The sequence below is a fragment of the Mastigoproctus giganteus genome, chromosome 10 (genome assembly GCF_048544385.1).
Source record: "Mastigoproctus giganteus isolate SK-2022 chromosome 10, ASM4854438v1, whole genome shotgun sequence".
Classification (NCBI taxonomy): Eukaryota; Metazoa; Arthropoda; class Arachnida; order Uropygi; family Thelyphonidae; genus Mastigoproctus; species Mastigoproctus giganteus.
This window is the reverse complement of record NC_143584.1, coordinates 139,625,135-139,648,395: the sequence shown is the minus strand read 5'-3', so window position 1 is coordinate 139,648,395 and position 23,261 is coordinate 139,625,135. Positions and strand designations below refer to the sequence as shown.

The following is a 23,261-nucleotide window of genomic DNA, read 5'->3' as shown; positions in this document are numbered from 1 at the left end:
CTTTAACCTGAATTGTTCCCTGGTTCTGGGCAAGTGCTTTGCTTGTCCTAGTTATGATTATTTGTGTTAAATTTGAGTATGATCATAAAAAAATAAAAATCAAATCTCTCACTACTAATGTATACTTGCAATGTACATCAATGTACCTGTTCATATAACACTTTTAATCTATAAGTGTGTCATTGTTGATGCTCTGTTGTAATAAAAAATAAATAAATAAAATATTAACTGTATTCCATATACAGTTAAAATAATGGAGAACGTTATAGAGTGCATAATTTAAAATTATTTCTAGTTTTTTTTTTTTTTTGCAAAAAACTAAATAGAGAAAACCTTTTACATCAACAAGCCTGCTGGCAAGATCTTTTTTTATGCATCTGTGTGATAGTTAAATACCCAAGGTTTTAAGAACACCTTTACTTCAAAACTATGCTAGCTAAAAAAGGCCATGAATTAGAGAAATGAAAATTTGCTAGTTCTCTAATGGTATAGCTCCTTTATCACTCGTTTGAAAAGGTTTTGATTGCAATCCTGACAAAGAGTGAAGAAATTTCTTAAAAAGTATTAACTTATTGCTACAGTTAATATGCCTTATGTGGAAGTAAAGGAGTTCACCCCCTGTGATAAGTTTTTTTTTTCTGGGGTTTTACCTAGCATATACCTAATTTAGCTTTATATTTGAGCATACACTGCTTTATTTTGGTTGAAATATTGTTCTGTTGGCATTACCAAAAAAATTAAATTGGTAATGATAGACAAACTATGTATGGGTCTATAAAAAAAAAAAAGGGACTGGAGCTACCTCCAGAAACTAGAACTGAAAAAGCAAGTAAAAGGAGAGTACTCCAAAGTTGGCAGGAAAATTCACATTACTACAACAAGGTTAGTATAAAGCCATCATTACCAAAATTGAATTTATCCAATATTTGTATAATAATTATATAAAATAAAATAAAAAATTTGTATTAGCATTAAAGATAAAATAGTGTGATGTTTATAATAAAATACTGCATGCACAATTTGCTGTGACATTCATAATAATAAAATATGGCATGCACAATTAACAGTGATTTTCAAAATATTAGACATATAAAATACCAGATCTTTGACTATGATTTACAATATTTGAGATGAACCATTATCACAAGTGAAATGTAGAAGGTCAGAGTTGATTCTCCCCTTCCTCATATAGCAAAACAAAAATCAAGGAGCCACCAAAATTCCTCTGATTCACATTAAAAATACAATATGACACAAAATTATAATGACAACAATTTCAGCATTCGTTTCACATACAGTAAGTATCTGGAAATAATACATTGCCGCAGTCTATTGAGATGCTACTCTCAGATCTCCAATTGAATTTAGCATTAGGATTAGTTGAGGCATATGATGTAAGAAATAAAACTTATACAGCATCAACAAAAAAAAAAAAAAACACCCCTTCCAATTTCATCCATCTGGTCACTCCAAATGTTTTTGTTCAGTCTTAAATTTATTTAAGTTATCAACTTCCACAACAACAGATGGAAGTCTGTTCCAGCAACCAACTACCTGTTGGCTAAAGGCAAACTTCTGCACATCTATTCTACAACTGTCTTTCCTCAATCTGAATATATGTCCCCTAAGGTTCTTATTCTGAGCAAGAAAAAGTATCCCGTCAGCATTGAGCCTGCTCAAACCATTCAAGGTCTTATACACCTCAATCAGACCACCTTGCAAGTGCCTAGTCTCCAGATGCTGCAACTTGAAGAACTTAAGCTTTTCTTCATAAGTGCACTCCTTTGTTCCTCTCACCAATCTTGTTGCCATTCTCTGTACTCATTCTAGCAACTCTACATCCTTCCTAAAATGACGCCTCCACACCTCTTTACAGTACTCAAGGTGTGGCCTGATCGCTGCCTTATACAATGGGATAATCACCTTGTCTCTGCTAGCAAAATTCATATTTATCATAGACAAAACTTCATGACCTGCTCTGGCAGTCTGTCTGCACTACTCAGAGAACTTCATATCTGACTGCACAATTACCCCCAAGTCTTTTTCATTCTCCACCTCCCCGAGTGTAGTACAACAGAGTTGGTACATTTCTCTTGGGTTAGCACTACCTATATGCAGTACTTTGCATTTGTCAATGTTAAATTTCAAGGCTCATCTGCCTAAAGTTAAACTTATGGCATAAGCAATGTTAAACTTCAAGGCCCACCTGCCTAACTTTTCTAGATCCTGTTGCAGTAGCATACTGTCTTTAGTGTCATTCATAATCCTGCCAACCTTTGTATCTTCTGCAAACTTGGACATTAAGCCTGATATACCTTCTGCTAATAACATTAGTCCACGTAGAGCAGTGTCCATTTATTACCATTCTGCAGTCTCCCACTCAACCATCCTTTACTTAAGTGTCCGTAGAAGTACTGTTCGTAAATTACTGCCATTGTACACGATACAACACATCCCGAACTCGATAGCATAAGCTTAGTATAGTATAGTGCATAATATAATATTGTCAATTAATCGGTAATCTATTAATCTTAATAAACTTCATTTTTAACTATATATATATAACGACTTAGATTACAAACGTAACAAATAATTAATACATAACTTGATACGGAAGTTGTATAAATGGAAGTTGTATAAACTCGTAGATAACACTTAATACTGAAAAATAAATATAGCATTATAACTGTGTTAGGATACAAGTTTAAGGTTTTAATTTTGTACTGAAATTGAAATTTTATTGAAATTAAATCGAAATCATGGCTCAAACCAGAGCAGCAAAGCAAAAGGCTCAAGCTAATGGGAGTGCTGTGGCTCAGAGAAGAACTGAGGGGGGGCAGTTGCCCTCTGAATCACAGCCTTTTAAAATGCACTACTTGCTTGATGTTTGTGGAGCAGTCGAGTACGGGACATGATACTGCCATGGGGGATGTCTTTGTTTATGCGCGATGCAAGGAGTGTGAGGAAATCAGGAGACAACTCAGCGTTGTTATGGGCCTATATGAGAGCTTGAAGGACAGGGTGGATGCCCTCGAAGGATTAAAAGTGAGGGGCTCATCAAGCTCTCAGCTGCCCACACCAATGCCAGAGCTTGCACTTGGTCATCGTGCAACACAGCGGCAGCCCCCAAGGCAGAATGCGCTGGTCCCGAAGGAACTAGTAGTTGTTGGTGACTCTATTGTCAGGAAAACGGGAAACATGCTTTGTAAAAAGGATAGGTGGAACAGGACCAGGGTATGACTGCGGGGCAAAGGTTGATGACGTTTTAGAGCAGATATCATCTTTTAGGGGCACAAAAGGTGATATAGTTGTACACGTTGGCACTAATGATATTAAGAGTAGGAGACCAGCAGAATTACTTAACAACAAGTACAGGTCACTGTTGAAAAAAAGCTGTAAAGTAGGGTTGAATTTGAAAGTGTCTGCAATTCTGCCCAGACACGATAAGAGGGAGTATATGATGAGAGCCTTGTCGATCAATTCGGCCCTGGAAAGTTTGTGCAAGGCTCAAGGGGTAGAATTTTTTTCAGCCCGGTCTGTACTTGTTAACAGGAGAGACTGCTCCTACAGGGATAGGATACACTTAAATAGAAAGGGTGCAAGAATATTTGCTGATGCTGTCGAGGCAGTGTTAGGTGGGTCGGAAAACTGCTAGTTTTGGAGGAAACAAGGACTAATAGATTAACAGTAGCCACCGCAGAGGTGAAAGTGATTCTTCCACTGCTTCTATTGAAATGAGCAGCAGCCTGGAAAACAAGATGCAGGATATTTCAGAGACTGCTGGGAGTCATTGCGAAACAAGTAAACACATGGGTTGTGTTAGGGCAGCTAAGAATAAGAACAGGTGCATGTATACCTGCATGTACACCAATGCTAGGAGTTTGGTAAATAAATTTGATGAATTTTAGGTATTGCTCAAAATATCAAAGGCAGATATTGTTGGGATATCAGAGACGTGGTGTCACACAGATATAAGGAATGCAGAACTGGAATTTGGGGAATACAATGTGTATAGAAGGGATAGACAGGACAGGAGAGGAGAGGAGGAGGGGTTATGATATTAGTTGAGAAACACATAAAATCCAAGGAAGTGAAGCCAGTCGACATTGATGGACAGGGCAGTGTCGAGTCAGTTTGGTGTGACATAACCATAGAGAAATCAAAATTGAGAGTAGGAGTGTGCTATAGGCCTAATGACTCTGATGAGTATAATAAGATACTGTACAGGGAAATAGAGTGGGCCAGTAAATCAGAGAGTCTTATAATGGGGGATTTTAATTTCCCAGATATTGACTGGAATTTGTGGGTTGGTCACTCACACACTAGCAAGGCTTTTGTGGATTTATTGGATAATTGTTTTCTACATCAGCATGTTCGGGAGGCAACTAGAGGGAGCAATACTCTTGATCTGATTATCAGTAGTGATTCTTCATGCATTAAGAATCTGCAGATACAGGAACCACTAGGTGGCAGTGATCACAGTGTGCTGAAGTGGGGTTTACTCAAGCAGGTAACTACCATCAGAGGTAAAGGGAAGGGTTTTTGCTTTCGTAAAGGTGACTATGATGGTTTGAAACAGTATTTAAATTCTATACAGTGGGACCAACTGATGATGTTACAAACAGCAAATTCAAAATGGGAAGCATTCAAAGAACTAATCTTGGAAGCTAGGAGGCTTTAGATACCAACTAAGAAATATTGTTCAAGATTCAGGCCTAAATGGATGTCAGATGAACTAATGAGACATATGGCAGAGAAGAAAAATGCATGGGATACATACAAATTAATGGGTGACATGGAAGCCTATGATAGATATAAGTTGGTCTGTAACTAAGTCACAAAGGAGATTAGGCAGATTATGAGAAATCCTTGGCAAAGGATGCAAAGAAAAACAGCAAAGAGTTCTTTACCTATTTAAACTCAAGAAGGAAAGGGATAAATCAGATTGGTCCACTGGATATTGATGGTTCAACAGTTGAGGATCCTGCTCAGGTGGCTAACAAACTAAATGAGTATTTTGCATCTACATTCACACATGAGGAGTTATTCAGGAAGGAGAATATCGTAGGTAAAGTAAACATTGGCAGTGAGCTAGATGATTTTGTAATAACTGAGAGGAAAGTGGAGGAGAAATTGTGTGAGGATAAACATAAAAAAGGCACCTGGGGTGGATGGGATCTATCCAGTTATATTAAACTGGATAGATCCCATCCAAAGGAAGTAAGCAAACCCTTAGCCAGAATTATGAGAGGTTCTTTGGACTCAGAGGAGGTACCCATAGACTGGAGATGTGCAAATATAATCCCAATTCACAAAGGAGGATCAAAGGCTGACACAGGTAATTATAGACCTGTTAGTTTAACTTCTGTTCCAGGAAAATTAATGGAGGCACTGGTTAAAGAAGAACTACAGGATCATGTAGACAAGAATTCAGTTATAGCTCAGACACAGCATGGTTTTTTTAAGGGAAGGTCTTGCCTGACCAATTTGATTGGATACTATGATGTAGTCGCAAAGGAACTGGATGCAGGGAATAACTTTGATATTATATATTTGGATCTTAGAAAAGCTTTTGATACTGTTGCACATGGAAGACTGCTGCACAAATTGGAGCAGTGGTGCATTGGAGGCAAATTGCTGCTATGGATAAAGGGATGGTTGAGTGGCAGAAGACAGAGAGCGGTAATCAATGGACACTGCTCAACGTGGACTAATGTTATTAGTGGAGTTCCTCAGGGTTCAGTGTTGGGTCCGTTGTTGTTTTCTGTATTTATAAATGATATTGATGATGGTATATCAAGCTTAATGTCCAAGTTTACAGACGATACAGAGATTGGCAGGGTTGTTAAGGACACTACTGATGCTATGCTACTGCAACAGGATCTGGAAAGGTTGAGCAGATGGGCTGAGAGGTGGCAAATGAAGTTTAACCTTGACAAATATAAAGTACTACCTATGGGAAACAGTAACCCCAGAGCAACACAGGGAGATATGAAGTTCTCTGAGCAGTGCAGACGAGCTGCAAGAGTAGCTCATGGTGTCTTGTCAATGATATACAGGAATTTTTCTAGCAGGGATAGGGAGGTGATTATACCCTTGTATAAAGCAATGATCAGGCCACACCTTGAGTACTGTATACAGGTCTGGAGGCCTCATTTCAAGAAGGATGTAGAGCTGCTGGAACGAGTACAGAGAAGGGTTGCTCTTACGAAGAAAGGCTTAAGTTTTTCAAATTACAGAGTCTGGAGACTAGGCACCGGCGAGGTGATATGATAGAGGTGTATAAGACCTTGAATGGTTTGAGCATGCTCAATGCCAATGGGATTCTTCCTCTTGCTCAGAATAATCACCTGAGAGGGCATAAATTCAAATTGAGGAAAGAGAGATGTAGGATAGATGTGCAGAAATTTGCCTCGAGCCAGTGGGTAGTTGGTTGGTGGAACAGACTTCCATCACTTGTTGTTGAAGTTGATAGCCTAAACAAATTTAAGGCTCAGCTGGACAGGTATTTCGAATGAATGGAGGGGTGAAATGGGAGTGGTTTTTTTTTTTGTTTTTTTTTGGCTGATGCTGAATAAGCTTGCTTTCTTGCATCATATGCCTCTACTAATGCTAATAATGAGTGATCAATGAATGTGCATTTAGTCGATGATGATGGTGAAGAATAAACATTCTTTAACATTTGTAAGTTGCAAATAATTTCTCTATTATGATAATTTGCCTGATTTTACAAGCTACATTTTTATTTCTTTGGATAAATCAATCAATCATTGTTTAAACATAAAATAATTAACTAACTAATTTCATTGTTGAGAACGTAAGCCCTATTTTTAACCTTATGTCTATGGGAAATAAATTCCCACTTTACCAGTGCACGCTAGCACCAGATTAACTCGTAAAGTCAAGAACTATTTGTATATATTTAACTTCTAATACTGAACTGCATTGATTCCATTACAGCAAATGTTTTATCATATTATTTTGATAATTAAAACCCCTGTACCATTAGTAATTTACCTGCTCACCCTGACATCACTGACATGATATTCTCAAAAAAGAATATTTTGTATAATGGGTCATGGTTGCTAAGTACAGTCAGTCCTCGTATAGCACGATAGTTGTGTTCCTAGAAACCCTCATGGAATGCAAAATCATGCAATATAAATAACAGGCCCTATGGGAAAAATGGGGTTAGGTGCCGACCACCCAAGATTGAACACACATTTGTAACCAAAACGTTACCAAACACAATAAATAATCTAAATAAAATACTATGTATTTTATTATGACTCTTACATAATAAAATATTGCTAATGCTTTTGCTTCTATCGTAAGCAAACTTGTTCTTTGATCTTCTATCCAAACAGATGACAGCTGTTCCATCTCTTCCAGTTCTTTGTGTCTTGGTCTAATGGATTTTGTTACACTTTGAGTTTTTCCTGCTACGAAGTTGTTTTTATTTTCTCTGCATTCTTTCTAATTCTCGGCATTGCCTCATTTAGGCTTGTAGCACCTGCAATATCACATGTTCTTTCATTTCGCTCAAAGCGTTTCACAATTTCATATTTTTTCTATATCAACAGAGACGGACTGGCCATAAGGCTTAATGGGAAAACCCCGGTGGGTCGGAGCCAAAAGACAATGGAGGCCAGTGTGATTTTGGCCATAAACCCTAGTACGAGGCCGCTGCAAATTTTCCCAGGTAAGAATTTTTGACCCAGTCCGCCTCTGTCTATCAATATTGCTTTTGTTTTTCTCTCTAAATCTGTAGTGTCTTCTCCAGGATGCTTCCTTTTCACACCTTTTAAGTATTTTACTCATTTTATGGAATTAAGCACAATTACAAAATGAGGAGATACGCTCGATACACATAAACAAAGCTGTGTGCAGGTAGCCACTGAATAAACAACACCGCAAAGGCAGAGACACATTATTAACACCTCACATTTTACTAAAGCACATTTCTGGAAGTCATTACCATAAAACTAAAAAAAATTTCCAGTTGCATTTCTGCTAGTGGAATCTGTTATAAACTGGTAGTAAATTTGATCTAATTGTATTTGCGATAATACTGATAGCTGGAATTGCGTGGGTTTTTATGTTATTATGGTGAAACGTGTTTCCTGTTCACCGATATAAAAACAAATACATTTTCAGAATCTTCTCTTCGTTCCTATTGTGTTGTGTTCATTTGGGGTGATTCCACGTTTGACTGCCACTTCTTGTAAACACAAAGGCAAGTCGATTCGTGTTATATACGATATCGTTCCCTTATTTATAAATCGTGTATGATCAAATTCGTGCAGTGTAAACACATGTTATACGAGGACTGACTGTACAGTTAATAAATATTGCAAATAAAGCACTAGATAGCCACACAGTAAATTCTTGTTTTATCACTGTTGATCAAATCCTAACAGCCATAACGTACTGTCAGGGTTAACATTGTTAACTTTCTTCCACTCCACGCTATGTCAATCCACCAAAGATGCAATAAGAAACAACTGCTGACCGTGGCTCTCCACTTTCTCGGAATAGTTGGAAGGGTCATTTGTTTCCAACACAGTCAGGTGGAGGGGAGTGGAATAGCATGGCATGGAATTCATCATGTAAAAAGTTGTAACATTTAAGGGGCAATATTCAACTCAACTGTTAAATTAATATAAAAGTTAACATGATCTAGATAGTGGTTCCCAATCTTTTTCTCTTCGCAAACCCTGAGTAATAACTTTTTCATTGAACTCCCATTTTATAGTTAAAAGCTTCTTAACATTAAATTTACTGAAAACAAAGCTTCTACAGCACATATCATGATCTTCTAATGGTGTATCTATACTGATATTATATAGCTATCAACAAATTTACAGTAAAATCAAAATTCTGGTATTTCCTGTAGCAAATTTATAGTTGAATTATACAGTAATATTAAAATATAATAATAATAAAAAAAATGAAAACAAACTATTAAACTAAAACTAATGAGACTACAGAGTCTGTTTTAAAGAACATGGTACTTTAAAGTTTGGCTCAACAGTAGAGGGTGATAATATTAAATCTTGTTCTGCATCAAATTTATTTTGAGAATTCTAACTTTACTAAGGTGCAAGATGCTTTCTCACTAAGCATATATAGATTAAAAGGGGATAAGTAATTCAACTGCTTTTTCCTAAAGGAATGATATTCTTGCTTTAAATCCAACTAAAATCACATTAGACAACTGTAGGTTGTCTCTTGATTTTTGAAGGTCCAGCACTTTCTTGAATATATTGCACTATGTGATTCACATGTATGATTAGAATTATCTTATGACAAATATGTAATGCTGTAACACTATCACAGAGACTTTGCTCAAATTTCTCATTTTGCATTCAGCAGTCTTCCTAATCTATGTTAAATATGAGAAATAATAAAATTTAATTCTGCACAAAAGAGAAGCAAGTCCAATATAGTTTCAACAATGCACTTTTGCACTGTTGAAACTGTATATTAATGAGTAATGATATAACTATATATCATGATTGTGCATATCTGTTACATTCTCACAAAGCCCCCACCCCCAGAATTCTTTAATGAACCACCAGTTTGTTTCAGCCATCTAACTGGCACCTTGTGGTATTTTATACACTATAAACAGTCAACTTAAATGTTTAAACATCTGTTAGAATTATATCAATGTAAATTTTATATTCTTCCAGTATGGTATTCACTTTCAGTTTGCATCATTAATTACTTTTCAATTGGAAAAGTATAACCATAAAAAAATTTGTTATGGAACCATGTTTGTAAAAAAAAAAAAAAATTGCCCATTTTAAATGATAATTTTGGGCAATTTTTTTTTGCCTGCTTTGCTACCCAGTGATTTGGATATAAAGTAGTCAGAGAATTTTTTTTTTTTTTGAATGATAAGACAGTTTCTACTAATGATATTTTAACTTATTATAAATATAATGTCAAAAATAAATAAATAAATAAATTTACTATTTTAAACTATTTCTAGCTTTATCAAAAAAAAAAAAACCCCTGACTAGTGAATAGGAAACTAAGAAAGCTTAACTACTTAACTAGTTTAACTATTCACCAAATTCAAGAAAGTTTAACTAAGAAACTAAGGTGGGTGGTGCTTTCCAAACCACCACCAGTGTGGTGGGTGCTTTCCTAGTTGGTGAGTGCTCTCCTGGTGGTGGGTTTTTCCCCCCATGCCTGCTAGATGGTTAAATCTTCTTGTAATAAAATTTTCTTACAATGATGAAAATGAAAACTGCTGTGTATAAAATTCAGAGACACTTCAGAAAAAACTAAATTTAAAAAATTAAAAGAGTTATTTACTTTGAATGCAAATACTGCTGGCTGTTCAGCTGATACATTTTTGATGAGATATCCAAATACAAATCCTGTGCCTGCATCAGTATAACTCAAAAAAATTTCAATCTTCTTTGCCACACAGGCAAAAACATCCCTGCCAATCTCCCAACGAAGAATAATAATGGCAAAAAAGAACTGTAATATAAGACCCCACCAAACCTGATTCCAGACAACCTATAAAAAAAAAAAAGTAATGAGAAGTATTCTTGATCATTAATATGAAATAAATAAATAAATAAATATTAAATGTTTTTAATAGTATTATTAAATACTATGTTTTGACTCTATATACTAAAGTCAATTTACTGAGCAAAAAAAGAAAGTCAAAAACAAGGGCATATATATTGTGTGTGTGTACACACACACACAGACACACAGGGCGGTTATAAAATCAGTTTCCCTATTCAGGAGACTCTAGAGTCAAAACAGTTAGAGTTGGCGCTGCAAAAATTGGTGGGTATGTTATTTAGGATATGGAGAAGCAATTTGTAGACTTACACAAATGACATCCTGTTAGATAAATGCAGAAAGGACACCGTCAATAACCATTATGGCTCTTACAAAAAAGGAACGTGCTCTTTTAGTAAAACTGTTCTACCAGAATAATAGTAACGCTAATGCAGCACTACATGAATATCAGAAACTTAAAGGTTTGCATAAAGGACCTCTGATGTCAGTGGGGCTTCAAATACTAATAAAGAAATTTGAAGCGATCAGGGAGTTAGATGTAATTCTAGGCAGGGGATGACCACATATCGGAACGGAGGTAGTGGATGAAGTGGCAACTGCAATGGTCAGAATGCGAAACACTATCAGTCAGTAGTGCTAAAGGAGTGTCAAGAGACTTGAACCCTCCTTGGTCCACTGTACGTAAAGTGCTTCGAATAATTTTACGCTGCTTCCCGTACAAGGTTCATATAGTGCAAGAACTAAAGTCTGTCTATCATAGCCAGAAATCTATGAATTCTGGTTACGAAACATGGGCTCAAATGATCTTGTGGTCTGATGAGACACATTTCACTCTTCATGGGGCTGTAAATGAAAGGATAGACAGGATAGGAAGGGGGGAGGGGTTATGCTATTAGTTAAGAAACACATAAAAACCAAGGAAGTGAAGCCAGTCGACATCGCTGAACAGTGCAGTGTTGAGTCAGTTTGGTGTGACATAAGCATTGGGAGATCAAAATTGAGAGTAGGAGTGTGCTATAGGCCTAATGACTCTGATGAGTATAATAAGAAACTGTACAGGGAAATAGTGGGCCAGTAAATCAGAGAGTCTTATAATGGGAGATTTTAATTTCCCAGATATTGACTGGAATTTGGGGGCTGGTCACTCACACACTAGCAGGGCTTTTGTGGATTTATTGGATGATTGTTTTCTACATCAGCATGTTCGGGAGGCAACTAGAGGGAGTAATACTCTTGATTTGATTATCAGCAGTGATTCTTCATGCATTAAGAATCTGCAGATAAATGAACCACTAGGTGGCAGTGATCACAGTGTGCTGAAGTGGGATTTACTCAAAGAGGTAACTACCATTAGGGGTAAAGGGAAGGGTTATTGCTTCCGTAAAGGCGACTACGATGGACTGAGACAGTATTTAAATTCTATACAGTGGGACCAACTGATGATGTTACCAACAGCAAATTCAAAATGGGAAGCATTCAAAGAACTTATCTTGGAAGCTACTAGGCTTTACATACCAACTAAGAAATATTGTTCAAGGTTTAGGCCAAAATGGATGTCAGATGAACTAATGAGGCATATGGCAGAGAAGCAAAATGCATGGGATACTTACAAATTAACACATGACACAGAAGCCTGTGATAGATACAAGTTGATATGCAACCAAGTTACAAAGGAGGTTAGGTAGGCAAAGGCAGATTACGAGAAATCCTTGGCAAGGGATGCAAAGAAAAACAGCAAAGAGTTCTTTACTTATGTAAACTCTAGAAGGAAGGGGATGAATCAGATTGGTCCACTTGATATTGATGGGTCAACTGTTGATGATCCTGCTCAGGTAGCTAACAAACTAAATGAATATTTTGCATCGACATTCACACATGAGGAGTTATTCAGCGAGGGGAATGCCAGAGGTGTATTCAACTCTAGCAGTAAGCTACAGAATCTTGAAATAACTGGGAGTAAAGTGGAGGAGAAACTGTTGAAGATAAACACAAGAAAGGCACCCGGGGTGGATGGGATCTATCCAGTTATATTAAAGGAGGCAGCAAAGGAAGTAAGCAAACCCTTAGCCATAATTATGAGAGCTTCCTTGGACTCATGGGAGGTACCCATAGACTGGAGATGTGCAAATTTGACCCCAATTCACAAAGGAGGATCAAAGGCTGACACAAGTAATTATAGACCTGTGAGCTTAACTTCTGTTCCAGGAAAATTAATGGAGGCACTGGTTAAAGAAGCACTGCAGGATCATTTAGACAAGACTTCAGTTATAGCTCGGACACAGCATGGTTTTGTTAAGGGGAAGTCTTGCCTGACCAATTTGATTGGATACTATGATGCAGTCACAAAAGAACTGGATGCAGGGAATAGCTTTGATATTATATACTTGGATCTTAGAAAGGCTTTTGATACTGTTGCACATGGAAGACTGCTACACAAATTGGAGCAGTGTGACATTGGAGGCAAACTGCTGCTATGGATAAAGGGGTGGTTGAGGGGGAGAAGACAGAGAGTGGTAATCAATGGACACTGCTCATCGTGGACTAATGTTATTAGTGGAGTCCCTCAGGGCTCAGTGTTGGGTCCATTATTGTTTTCTGTATTTATAAATGATATCGATGATGGTATATCAAGCTTAATGTCCAAGTTTGCAGACGATACAAAGGTTGGCAGGGTTGTTAAGGACACTACTGACCACTATGCTGCTGCAACAGGATCTGGAAAGGTTGAGCAGATGGTCTGAGAGGTGGCAAATGAAGTTTAACATTGACAAATGTAAAGTACTACACATGGGAAACAGCAACCCCAGAGCAACGTATCAACTCTGTAGTACTACACTGACAGTGGTAGAGAATGAAAGGGACTTGGGGGTGGTTGTGCAGGCAGATATGAAGTTCTCTGAGCAGTGCAGACGGGCTGCAAGAGTAGCTCATGGAGTATTGTCAATGATATACAGGAATTTTTCCAGCAGGGATAAGGAGGTGATTATTCCCTTGTATAAGGCAATGGTCAGGCCACACCTAGAGTACTGTATACAGGTCTGGAGGCCTCATTTCAAGAAGGATGTAGAGCTGCTGGAACAAGTACAGAGAAGGGCAACAAGATTAGTGAATGGAACAAGGGGGTGCTCTGACGAAGAAAGGCTTAAGTTTTGCAAATTACAGTGTCTGGAGACTAGGCACCAGCGAGGTGATCTGATAGAGGTGTATAAAGCCTTGAATGGTTTGAGCATGCTCAATGCTGATGGGATTCTTCGTCTAGCTCAGAATAATCACCTGAGAGGGCATAAATTCAAATTGAGGAAAGACAGATGTAGGATAGACGTGCGGAAATTTGCCTTTACCCAGCGGGTGGTTGGTTGGTGAAACAGACTTCCATCACTTGTTGTTGAAGTTGATAGCCTAAACAAATTTAAGGCTCAGCTGGACAAATATTTTGAACGAACAGAGAGGTGAAGTGGAAGTGGTTTTTTTTTTTTTTTTTGGCTGATGCTGCATAAGCTTGCTTTCTTGCATCAAATGCCTCTACTAATGCTAATGAGACACATTTCACTCTTCATGGGGCTGTAAATGCAAAAAAAGTGGCGAATGTCTCGTCCATCTGCTGTGCATTAAAGACAACTACAAAGTCCATCCATTATAGTATGGTGTGGATTCACAGCAGAGTTTATAAACAGACCATTTTTCTTTGAAGAGTCTACACCTCATTTCCCCATAAGGTATACAGTAACTTCCTTAATGAGATGCTACACGAAACTGTGTCACATGCAGTTTCAGAATAGCATCTCTAGTGAAGGAAAGCACACAGAACAATAGCTGTAGATTTCTAAGTTCTGATATTAAAATCAAATTCTAAGTTAAGTATCCCGTCTCATGTTTACAGTGCCAATTTCTCCCCTGGTGGCAGAAATTTGAACTAATTTTTTTTCTTCTACAAATTGCTTCCCCATATCCTAAGCGACATACCCACTGATTTTCACATTGCCATCTCTAACCATTTAATTGCATCACCTGGACGGACTATCAGCAGGCTATTGCTTTTATATGTTCCCCTCATGTGAAACCTTTAAACCTGCTCACTGCCTTTTCTATATAACACTCCCCATAATAAATCCTCAACACTGTATAAATACTATACAGTTATAATAACTGTCTTAAATCTTTGCAACGCACTATTGCAACCAATTGGAATTCAAAACAAAAGCTATGTTCTCAAGCAAATTGTAACCATGCATGTGATCCTAAATGCTGGAGATGTTCCTTTCTGTTACCTTGAAAAATAAAATTTTGAGATCATCAATTTCTCTGTGGGGGTGGGTATTTTTTTTTTTTTTTTTATTAAATATTTATACCCTTTTGGTTAGTTCCCCTTTTTAAATTACTCCCCACTTCTGACTATTAACTTCTCAGAAAATGTCAGGTTCAAGGGGAAAAGCTCTTTAGATGTATTTAATGCCCTTCGGATAGGCTAGTGCTCAGAACAACAAAAAAATACACAAAAGTTGTACATAAAATTTAGTTTATTGTACATATTAAATGAATACATCAAAACCAAAATGATTAAACTCCAACACATGACAAAATAATCTAATCTCATCTACTTATATATATATATATATATATATATATATATCCTAATCAAAATCAGTGTTGGTTCAGTGTTGGCATTCGAGGTGAGCGGACGTGCTTAGTCAGGGCTCCTCAGTTAAGTGGTTTACTTTTGGATAGTGCTTTTGAATATTTGATTTATTTAGATATTGTTGGATTATTTTGTTATAGGTTTTCCTGTAACAGTTTGATTTTAATAATATTATAGATATAATTTTTTAAAGTTAACTTTCCTTGATATTTATATAATTTTATAATGGTAGTTACGAGATCTGCCTTAAACGTGTCACAGGGTATCGTGACTCACATGGAAATAGCCGATGGCGATTTACGGGTGAGTCATGATTTAATCCGTTGTGGAACCTGTGGAATTTTTCCAAGGTCGACCTGGTGACTAATCCTTCCTCACCTGGGGATTCTTTTCTTTGTGATCGATGTAAGGAGTGCACCGATCTTAAATTACAATTTGGTACACTGATGGAACAATTTGAGTCCCTGAAAAAATGGGTGCTTGCCCTCGAGAATAATGCATCTGGGAGCTCGTCAGGGACTCAAGGCTCCAGCAATCTACCAAGTGATGCACACCTGATTCGAGCCTCAAAACAGAAAAACCAAGTGCAAATTACTCTGGTTAAAAAGGACAAATTTTTTATTAGGAGACTCCATTGTCAGGGAAACGGGGAATATTTTTTGTAATAAGGATAGGTGGAGTAGAACCAGGGTATGTCTGCCGGGAGCAACTATTGATGATGTCACCAACAGATTGTCAGATTTTAAAGGGGGTAAAGAGAATATTATTATTCATGTGGGGACTAATGATATTAAACGTACATGATCTGATGATTTGTTGGAAATATACAGGACCATGCTGAGGAAATGTCACGAGCTAGGCCATAATGTCTATGTGTCTGCAATTCTCCCCAGACACGATAGGAGGGATTATATGTTAAGAGCCTTGTGGATTAACTCAAGACTTGAAGGAATCTGCAAGGCTTTAGGGGGGAAATTTCTATCAGCATGGCCCACACTTGTAGGTAGAAGGAATTTGTTTTGTAGAGACGGGATACACTTAAACAAAGGTGGTGCAAAAGTTTTTGCCAGTATTATTGAGGATACCTTAAAGGTTCGGGGAAACTGCTAGTTAGGGGGGGATGTGGGTAATACTGACACGCGTTTATCTGATAATATTGGTCAAAGTAACTCTTGCACATACCTTAAGAGTTCTTATCTGCTACCCCAACTGGACGTATTATCTAGATGTTCTGGGGGCAGAAACGTTTCACGTGAGTGGGTAGCTAATATCAGGGAAGAGAGCCTAAAAAACTTCAAGGGTTGTGTTAGGGTTGTTAAATATACAAGAACTGTAAATCTTAATTCATTATACAGTAACGTTAGAAGTGTCGTCAATAAAATGAGCGAATTTGAACTGCTTGTTAAAACAAGTAATGCGGACATAATAGGGCTTACAGAGACGTGGTGCCACCCGGAAATTGGGGATGATGAGTTTAAGTACGGCTTGTATAATGTATTTAGGAAGGATAGGGTAGATAGAAGGGGTGGTGGGTAATGCTTCTTATCAGAAGCAGCCTGAGTGCGACGATAGCTTTCCCAAATTCAGACATTTCACATGCTAGTATAGAGTCTGTATGGTGTGAGATAGTTGGAAACAAAGGTATAATGTGAGTAGGAGTAATCTACAGACCAGGTGATTGTGAAGATTATGACAAAAGCCTCTACAATCAAATGGAATGGACAAGTAAGCGTCAACGCCTTACTATGGGTGATTTTAATTTGCCTCTAATTGATTGGAGTAAATGGGAAGGAAACTCGACATGGGGAACAAAATTTTTAAATCAACTAGACGACTGTTATTTGTATCAACATGTTGGAAAGTACTAGAGAAAAGAATATCCTAGACCTCATCATCACACATGAATCAGATGACATAACAGGGCTGACAGTAGAGGAACCAGTAGCAGGAAGTGATCACGGAGTTCTATGGTGGATGATGACGAGAGAGGTAGCAGAAGTAAAAGGCAAAGGAATAGGTTTTAATTTCAGAAAAGGAAATTACGATGCCTTAAGGTACTAACATGGCCTTTATTAACTGGGTAGATATCGTGCAGAAAATGAATACATTTGAACTGTGGTATGCTTTTAAAACATTAATCACAGATGCCTTGAATGCGTATATACCATTAAAAAAAAAATACTCCACGAGAAGGGTTCCAAGTTGGATGAATAGTGAAGTTGCCACATTACTTGAGCAGAAAAAGTTGGCATGGAAAGGTTACAGAGCAATAAAAAGTACGGAAGCCTATAACAGCTACAAGGTGATGTGTAATAGAGCCACAGAAAAGGTTTGACAGGCAAAGGCAGTTTATGAGAAATCACTAGCAAACAGAGCAAAGGTGGGGGGGGGGAAGAATTCTTCACATATATAAATGCCAAGAAGAGCAGGACAAACCAGATCGGATCTTTACGTAAGGGAAAGGGGATAGTATTAAATACACCAGCTGCAGTTGCAGATGAACTCAATCAACAGTTATTTTGCATCGATATTTACAAATGAAAAACCTTTTGTGGCAATGGGAAATTGTGGGAGTGAAGTTGAAAAATATGTAATTAATGATATTGAAATTTCACAAGATTATTTAATGGAAAAAAAAAAACTTGAGCCTACAGACCAATAAGGCTCCTGGAGTTCATGGAATATACCCTATAATCTTAAGGGAGGCGGCAAGCAAGTGCATTGAACCATGGAGGCTAATTATGCGAGCATCACTAGGCTCTGGGGAGATTCCCTTGGATTGGAAAAGTGCAAATGTATCTCCCATACATAAGGGTGGCTCTAAAAGTGAAGTGGGAAATTATCGACCTGTCAGTCTGACTTCAGTAGTAGGGAAAATCATGGAGGCAATGATCAAGTGTGGAATTCAGGATCATTTGGATTGAATTGAAATTCTCAAGGATACTCAGCATGGTTTTGTAAAGGGAAAATCATGTTTAACAAATCTGGTTCACTATTTCAAAAGGGTCACTCACGAGCTGTTAGGGAATAATTTCGACATTGTTTATTTAGATTTCAGCAAAGCTTTTGACTCAGTCCCACATGAGCGGTTGCTTTATAAGCTAGAACAGGTTGGAATCACTGGGAAAATCCTTAGATGGATAGAAGGATGGCTTCAGGGCAGGAGGCAGAGGGTTGTGATAAATGGCTATTCCTCAGATTGGGTTGATGTAAGAAGTGGGGTTCCCCAAGGATCAGTATTAGGGCCACTGTTGTTTTTAATTTTCATAAACGACATTGATGAAGGGATAGAGGGCGTGATGTCTAAATTTGCAGATGATGTTAAAATTGGTAGAGTAGTTAATGATCACTGTCAAGCTGAGCTTCTTCAAAGAGACCTAGATACACTTCAGGAATGGTCAGAAAAATGGCAGCTATGCTTTAATCCAACAAAGTGTAAGGTATTATACCTGGGAAACAGTAGTCCCAAAATAACTTATTCACTTGGTTGAGTTCAACTAAACTCAGTACTGGAGGAAAGGGACTTGGGTGTTACGATACGGTCAGACATGAAATTCTCTGAGCATTGTAAACAGGTTGCAAGGAAGGCCCATGGTGTCCTATCGATGATCTATTGATCTATTGAACTTTTGCAAGTAGAGATAGGGACATGATAATCCCATTATATAAGGCTTATGTTAGACCACACTTGGAATACTGTGTTCAAGTATGGAGACCACACCTAAAGAAAGACATTGAGCTTCTTGAAAGGGTGCAAAGATGGGTAACTCGCCTGGTGAGATCGGCAAAAGGGCGTCCTTATGAAGAAAGACTTCGAATATGTGGGTTGCAGAGTTTGGAAACTAGACACCTTAGAGGAGATTTGATTGAGGTGTTTAAGGCTCTGAGGGGCATCAGTAAAATTAATGAGGACGAAATTTTCAAGATTATAAATGATGCTAGAACTAGGGGACATAAATTCAAGTTACGGGGGAAAATGTTTAGATTGGACTGCAGGAAGTTTTATTTTAGCCAGCGAGTTATAAATTACTGGAATAAGTTGCCTTCGTGGGTGGTAGAGGGCGACAGTTTGGGGAAATTCAAAGGTCATCTGCATAGTACTTTCGGGTAAGGGAAGCACATAGGATGATAGGTTTAATTTCCTTTTTTTTTTATTAATTATTATTTTTTTTTTTATTGTTTTGTTCGGATTTTTTTTTTTTTTTTTTTTTTTTGGCTGGTGCAGCATAAGCCATAGGCTTTCTTGCACCATGCGGCCATTACTAATACTAATACTAAAATTCCCCTTTCAAGAACTGATAATGTTTCTTCCTCCTTTCACCTGAGCTCAAATAACTTTCAAAAATCTGTTAACATTCTCTCTCCTTTACAAATCAATTTCTTACTCCAAAATTAGATTAAACTTCTATAATCTTAATTTCTGGAGAAATTGTTATACCCCCTTTATAACATATTATAATTTACAACCTTCTTCAATACAGGTAATCATGCCACTGCCAATTTCTACAAATAACAACTTGAACATTTGATGGCTACCGTCGTTTTTCTTATTCCCTATAATTCCCTTCCAAAATTCAATACTTATTCATTTACTTATTACAATGATTATTAACAGGTATCACTCAATTCTAATTCCCATCCAAAACATATTTAATTGTAGCCTATCAAGCAATTATAAACAAGGCATCAATTACTTCGAATAAACAAAGACTTCTATACACTTATGAAGAGGCTCTGGATATTGTCCTTCAGCACATATCCTACAATAACCTACCCTTACAAATGAGTAATTCTTATACCTATCTCAGTGTTCTGTTTAAAAGTTCTACCAATTCGGCTATCAGGGTATCTACAGTCTTTTGAGTGAATGAGAATACTTAAGAGAACTAATCACTTACTTAGTTATCTTGAAGGGCTCTGCAGCATGTCCTTCATCTTTCTCGCGGTGAACAGCAGGTCTATTCCATCTGGAACGCATCTCACAAATCCTTGGAGAGTTCGGCAGGAGTTTTCGGGTTTGCTTCTTGGGTTTCGAGTACCTTTGCTCCTTAAAAGCGATTCATTTCATCTGATTAGAACGGTTTGTTCTCCCTTCTGTCGGGCTCCGGATTTTATCAGCTTCAGCACCATTATCTACTGGGCATCAGACATCTTGTTTATTAACACAGGAGTTGATTCCTTCTCAATTGTTGTGCAAGATCCTACAATGAGCTAATTTCTACCATATTCTGCCTTCTCAACTATTTTAGTTGCCTTCTGCTCTTTACTGACAATACATCGGGCTTCCTTTATTGTCCAACGATATTTAATTTTTCTCTACGGCACTTTTCTCCATTCCTTTCACTCCCTCATTCAAAAAAAAAAAAACTGTCTGCTACTGACATTACTGCCAGATTGACTAACTGACTGACTAATACATCTCAACTTATTCTCTCCACTTACTCAACTGCCTCTCTCACTAATTCTTCTATCTTAAAACTTATCTACCCTTTCTCGACTAACTACTCCATCTTAAACTGGTCAGCACTTGCTCAACTCTGACAGACTCCCTTTCCAACCCTTTCACTCCCTTTTGTTCTACCTTCCTTCATCTTACTCCTGAGTCCGCCACACCTATTACCAGTCATTCCTTCCAATCCTATGCTCATCCTTGGATTCTTCTCCTTTCATTTGTTAGAAGATCCCTACTCAGCCTGCCCAGTAGCATGCTGTTTCAATACACCCACTTTTACTATTCTGCCGAATCTGCTGCCATACGGTGTGCCCTTTGTTTGCCGATTATCCAAAAAACAACACTCCCCTCTCATCCAATGCCTTGTCCCCGTAGTATTCTAAAACCGCGAAACTCCCATCTCGTGACCACAGCATCTATTTTTTGCAGGAACCCACTTCCTGTTTATGACCCCGCATAAAACTTAATTCGTCTGTTTGCGCCAGCCCCCATGCTGCTTTGCCGTAGTTTTCTCTTTGTATATCCCCGAGTACAACGGAAGATGAAAGCACGGACCCTGCCTTTATTTCTTACTGAATAATCTTATTAGTGAAATAGATGATATTGCTATCTCATCCCACTAGCGGCAAGAATCTTTTAATAAAAAAACTAACTTCCAAAGTCTTCATAAAAAAAAAATTTTTATTTTTGTAAGATTCCATATCTTACATCTCATAGCAAATATCCTTCCATAATATGGCATTGTTTAGAGAGACAAATTTAAAGTGAAGTACTAAATGGGTCAGAAGGAATGGACATAATCAAAGCCTCTCCTGTACGATAACATCAATGTTTTCTTTCTTCGTTTAGGCCTGCAGATTTTGGTTTCATGATCCTCTACCTAAGGGAGTGGCAAACAGTTACTGCTTCCTTCACAGTTTACAGTACAGTGAAAAGTCACAAATGCAAGCTTTTAAAAGAAAGAACAAAAACAACTGAGTTAAAAGTAGTGGACTATGTTCTTAATGCAGATTTTGCTTCAATACACTACTATGTGAGATGCAATAGATAATTGTTAAAAGCGGGTTGACATAGATGACAAATACATTCTGCTGGTCAGTTCACTTGGAAGTTTGACATTATAGTCGAGGTATGAAATTTTGAAATTATGTTGTAACTGTGTGGAATTGTAATTATGTAATTAATTGTAATTATGTGGAAAATTTTCTTAACTGACATTACAGCAGAGTTATCATTCCAAAACCTCTTTAACTGAGTTTGTGTATATTAGAAGCACTTTTAATTTTTTAAAAAATATTTTTATACACATAATACACAGAAGTATGCACACATTCATGTTTGAAAATTTACCACTTAAACTAATAGATCCATGTTTATATTTCATATCTAAACCATATATTTTTTAAATTTTCAGTAAAATTTATTTTTCTCAGTTTTTTTTTTTTTTTTTTTAAATTGAGGGGGATAAGGATTTTTATATACTGTACTTAATTACTTATTTATTAAAAACAAAAAAGTTACATTAAGTATTGCAATCTCCTAAGAAAATGTGAAATACTGGTATTGTTGAAGCAGAATTCAAAAAACCAAACCTTTCCCAAAAATTAAAAATAGAGTTGGGCACTTATGGAATGACCTGCCACCAAGGCCATGAAAAAGTGAAAAAGGAAGTGCATTGGATGCAACATAGATTGGAATCCCACAAGCTTTTCTTAAATTGATATAACATAGTTTAACCAAAAAAAAAAAAAAAAAGAAGGGAGAGATACCACTGCATGGTCTGGCATGCCCCTGTATTTGCTACAAATGTAGCACTACTGCTTCCATGTTGGTGGTATTTTGTAGTAGTAGCTGGAAAATTCAGAGCACTTACTTTACATGCTCGAAAACCCAATATGTTTCATCAGAAAGCAAACTGACAAAGAAATTGCCCATCACATTCAAGCATAAGGCTAAATGTGTTTCTTTTTGCCAAAAGAAACACATTTAGCCTTATGCTTGAATGAACTTGCCAAACCAGAACTGTGGTTGAACATAGACAATTTGACTTTTTTTTTTTTTTTTTTTTTTTTTTGGAATCCACTGGAATAAAAATAATACTGTACTTTGGTTTAACCTGGGTGTGAGGAGAAAGGCCTGAAAAAAAGGAACAAAATCGCCTTAATGCCACCAGTGTTTTTTCTTAGAAAATATTGAAGCCCTCTAAATGATAATGCAGCACAGTCCAAGAAAGTCAACAAGAAAAGCAGGTGACAGTCGTGCATTTCGATTATCTCAGCGTCCTAACAAATATTTCAACTGGCTTTGAAAATTTGGCTAAGGTAAAGAAAGCAACACACCGGACAAACCGTTTTGCCACCACCACAGTTTTCCCTGCATTCTCGGTAAACAGACGACGCGTATTATCGGTAGCAGCTTGTTTGTTTGTTATTTGGTTTTTAGGAGCATTGGCAACTAAGGCCATATTGCTCCGGGGGTATGCGGTGGTCATTCCCTGATCTTTCCGCATCCTCCGTATTTGGTGGTCACGGGCCAGTAGCAGCAGTAGAAGTCGAGATAAATATATTGATTAACACGTAGGCGTAACAGGAAATGTAATGATGAGTTTTTTTTTCCTCATTA

The 23,261-nt window shown here is 37.3% G+C and overlaps 1 protein-coding gene across 1 annotated transcript in view; it reads right to left on the bottom strand.

Moving 5' to 3' along the window:
* The window catches only part of LOC150079318 (uncharacterized), a 211,685-nt gene that overhangs the window by 121,128 nt on the left and 67,296 nt on the right, over positions 1-23,261 (bottom strand). Inside the window, exon 5 of the mRNA XM_090383031.1 lies at positions 10,327-10,536. Coding sequence (XP_090239157.1) covers positions 10,327-10,536 — 210 coding nt within the window. The remainder of the gene's footprint in view (positions 1-10,326; positions 10,537-23,261) is intronic.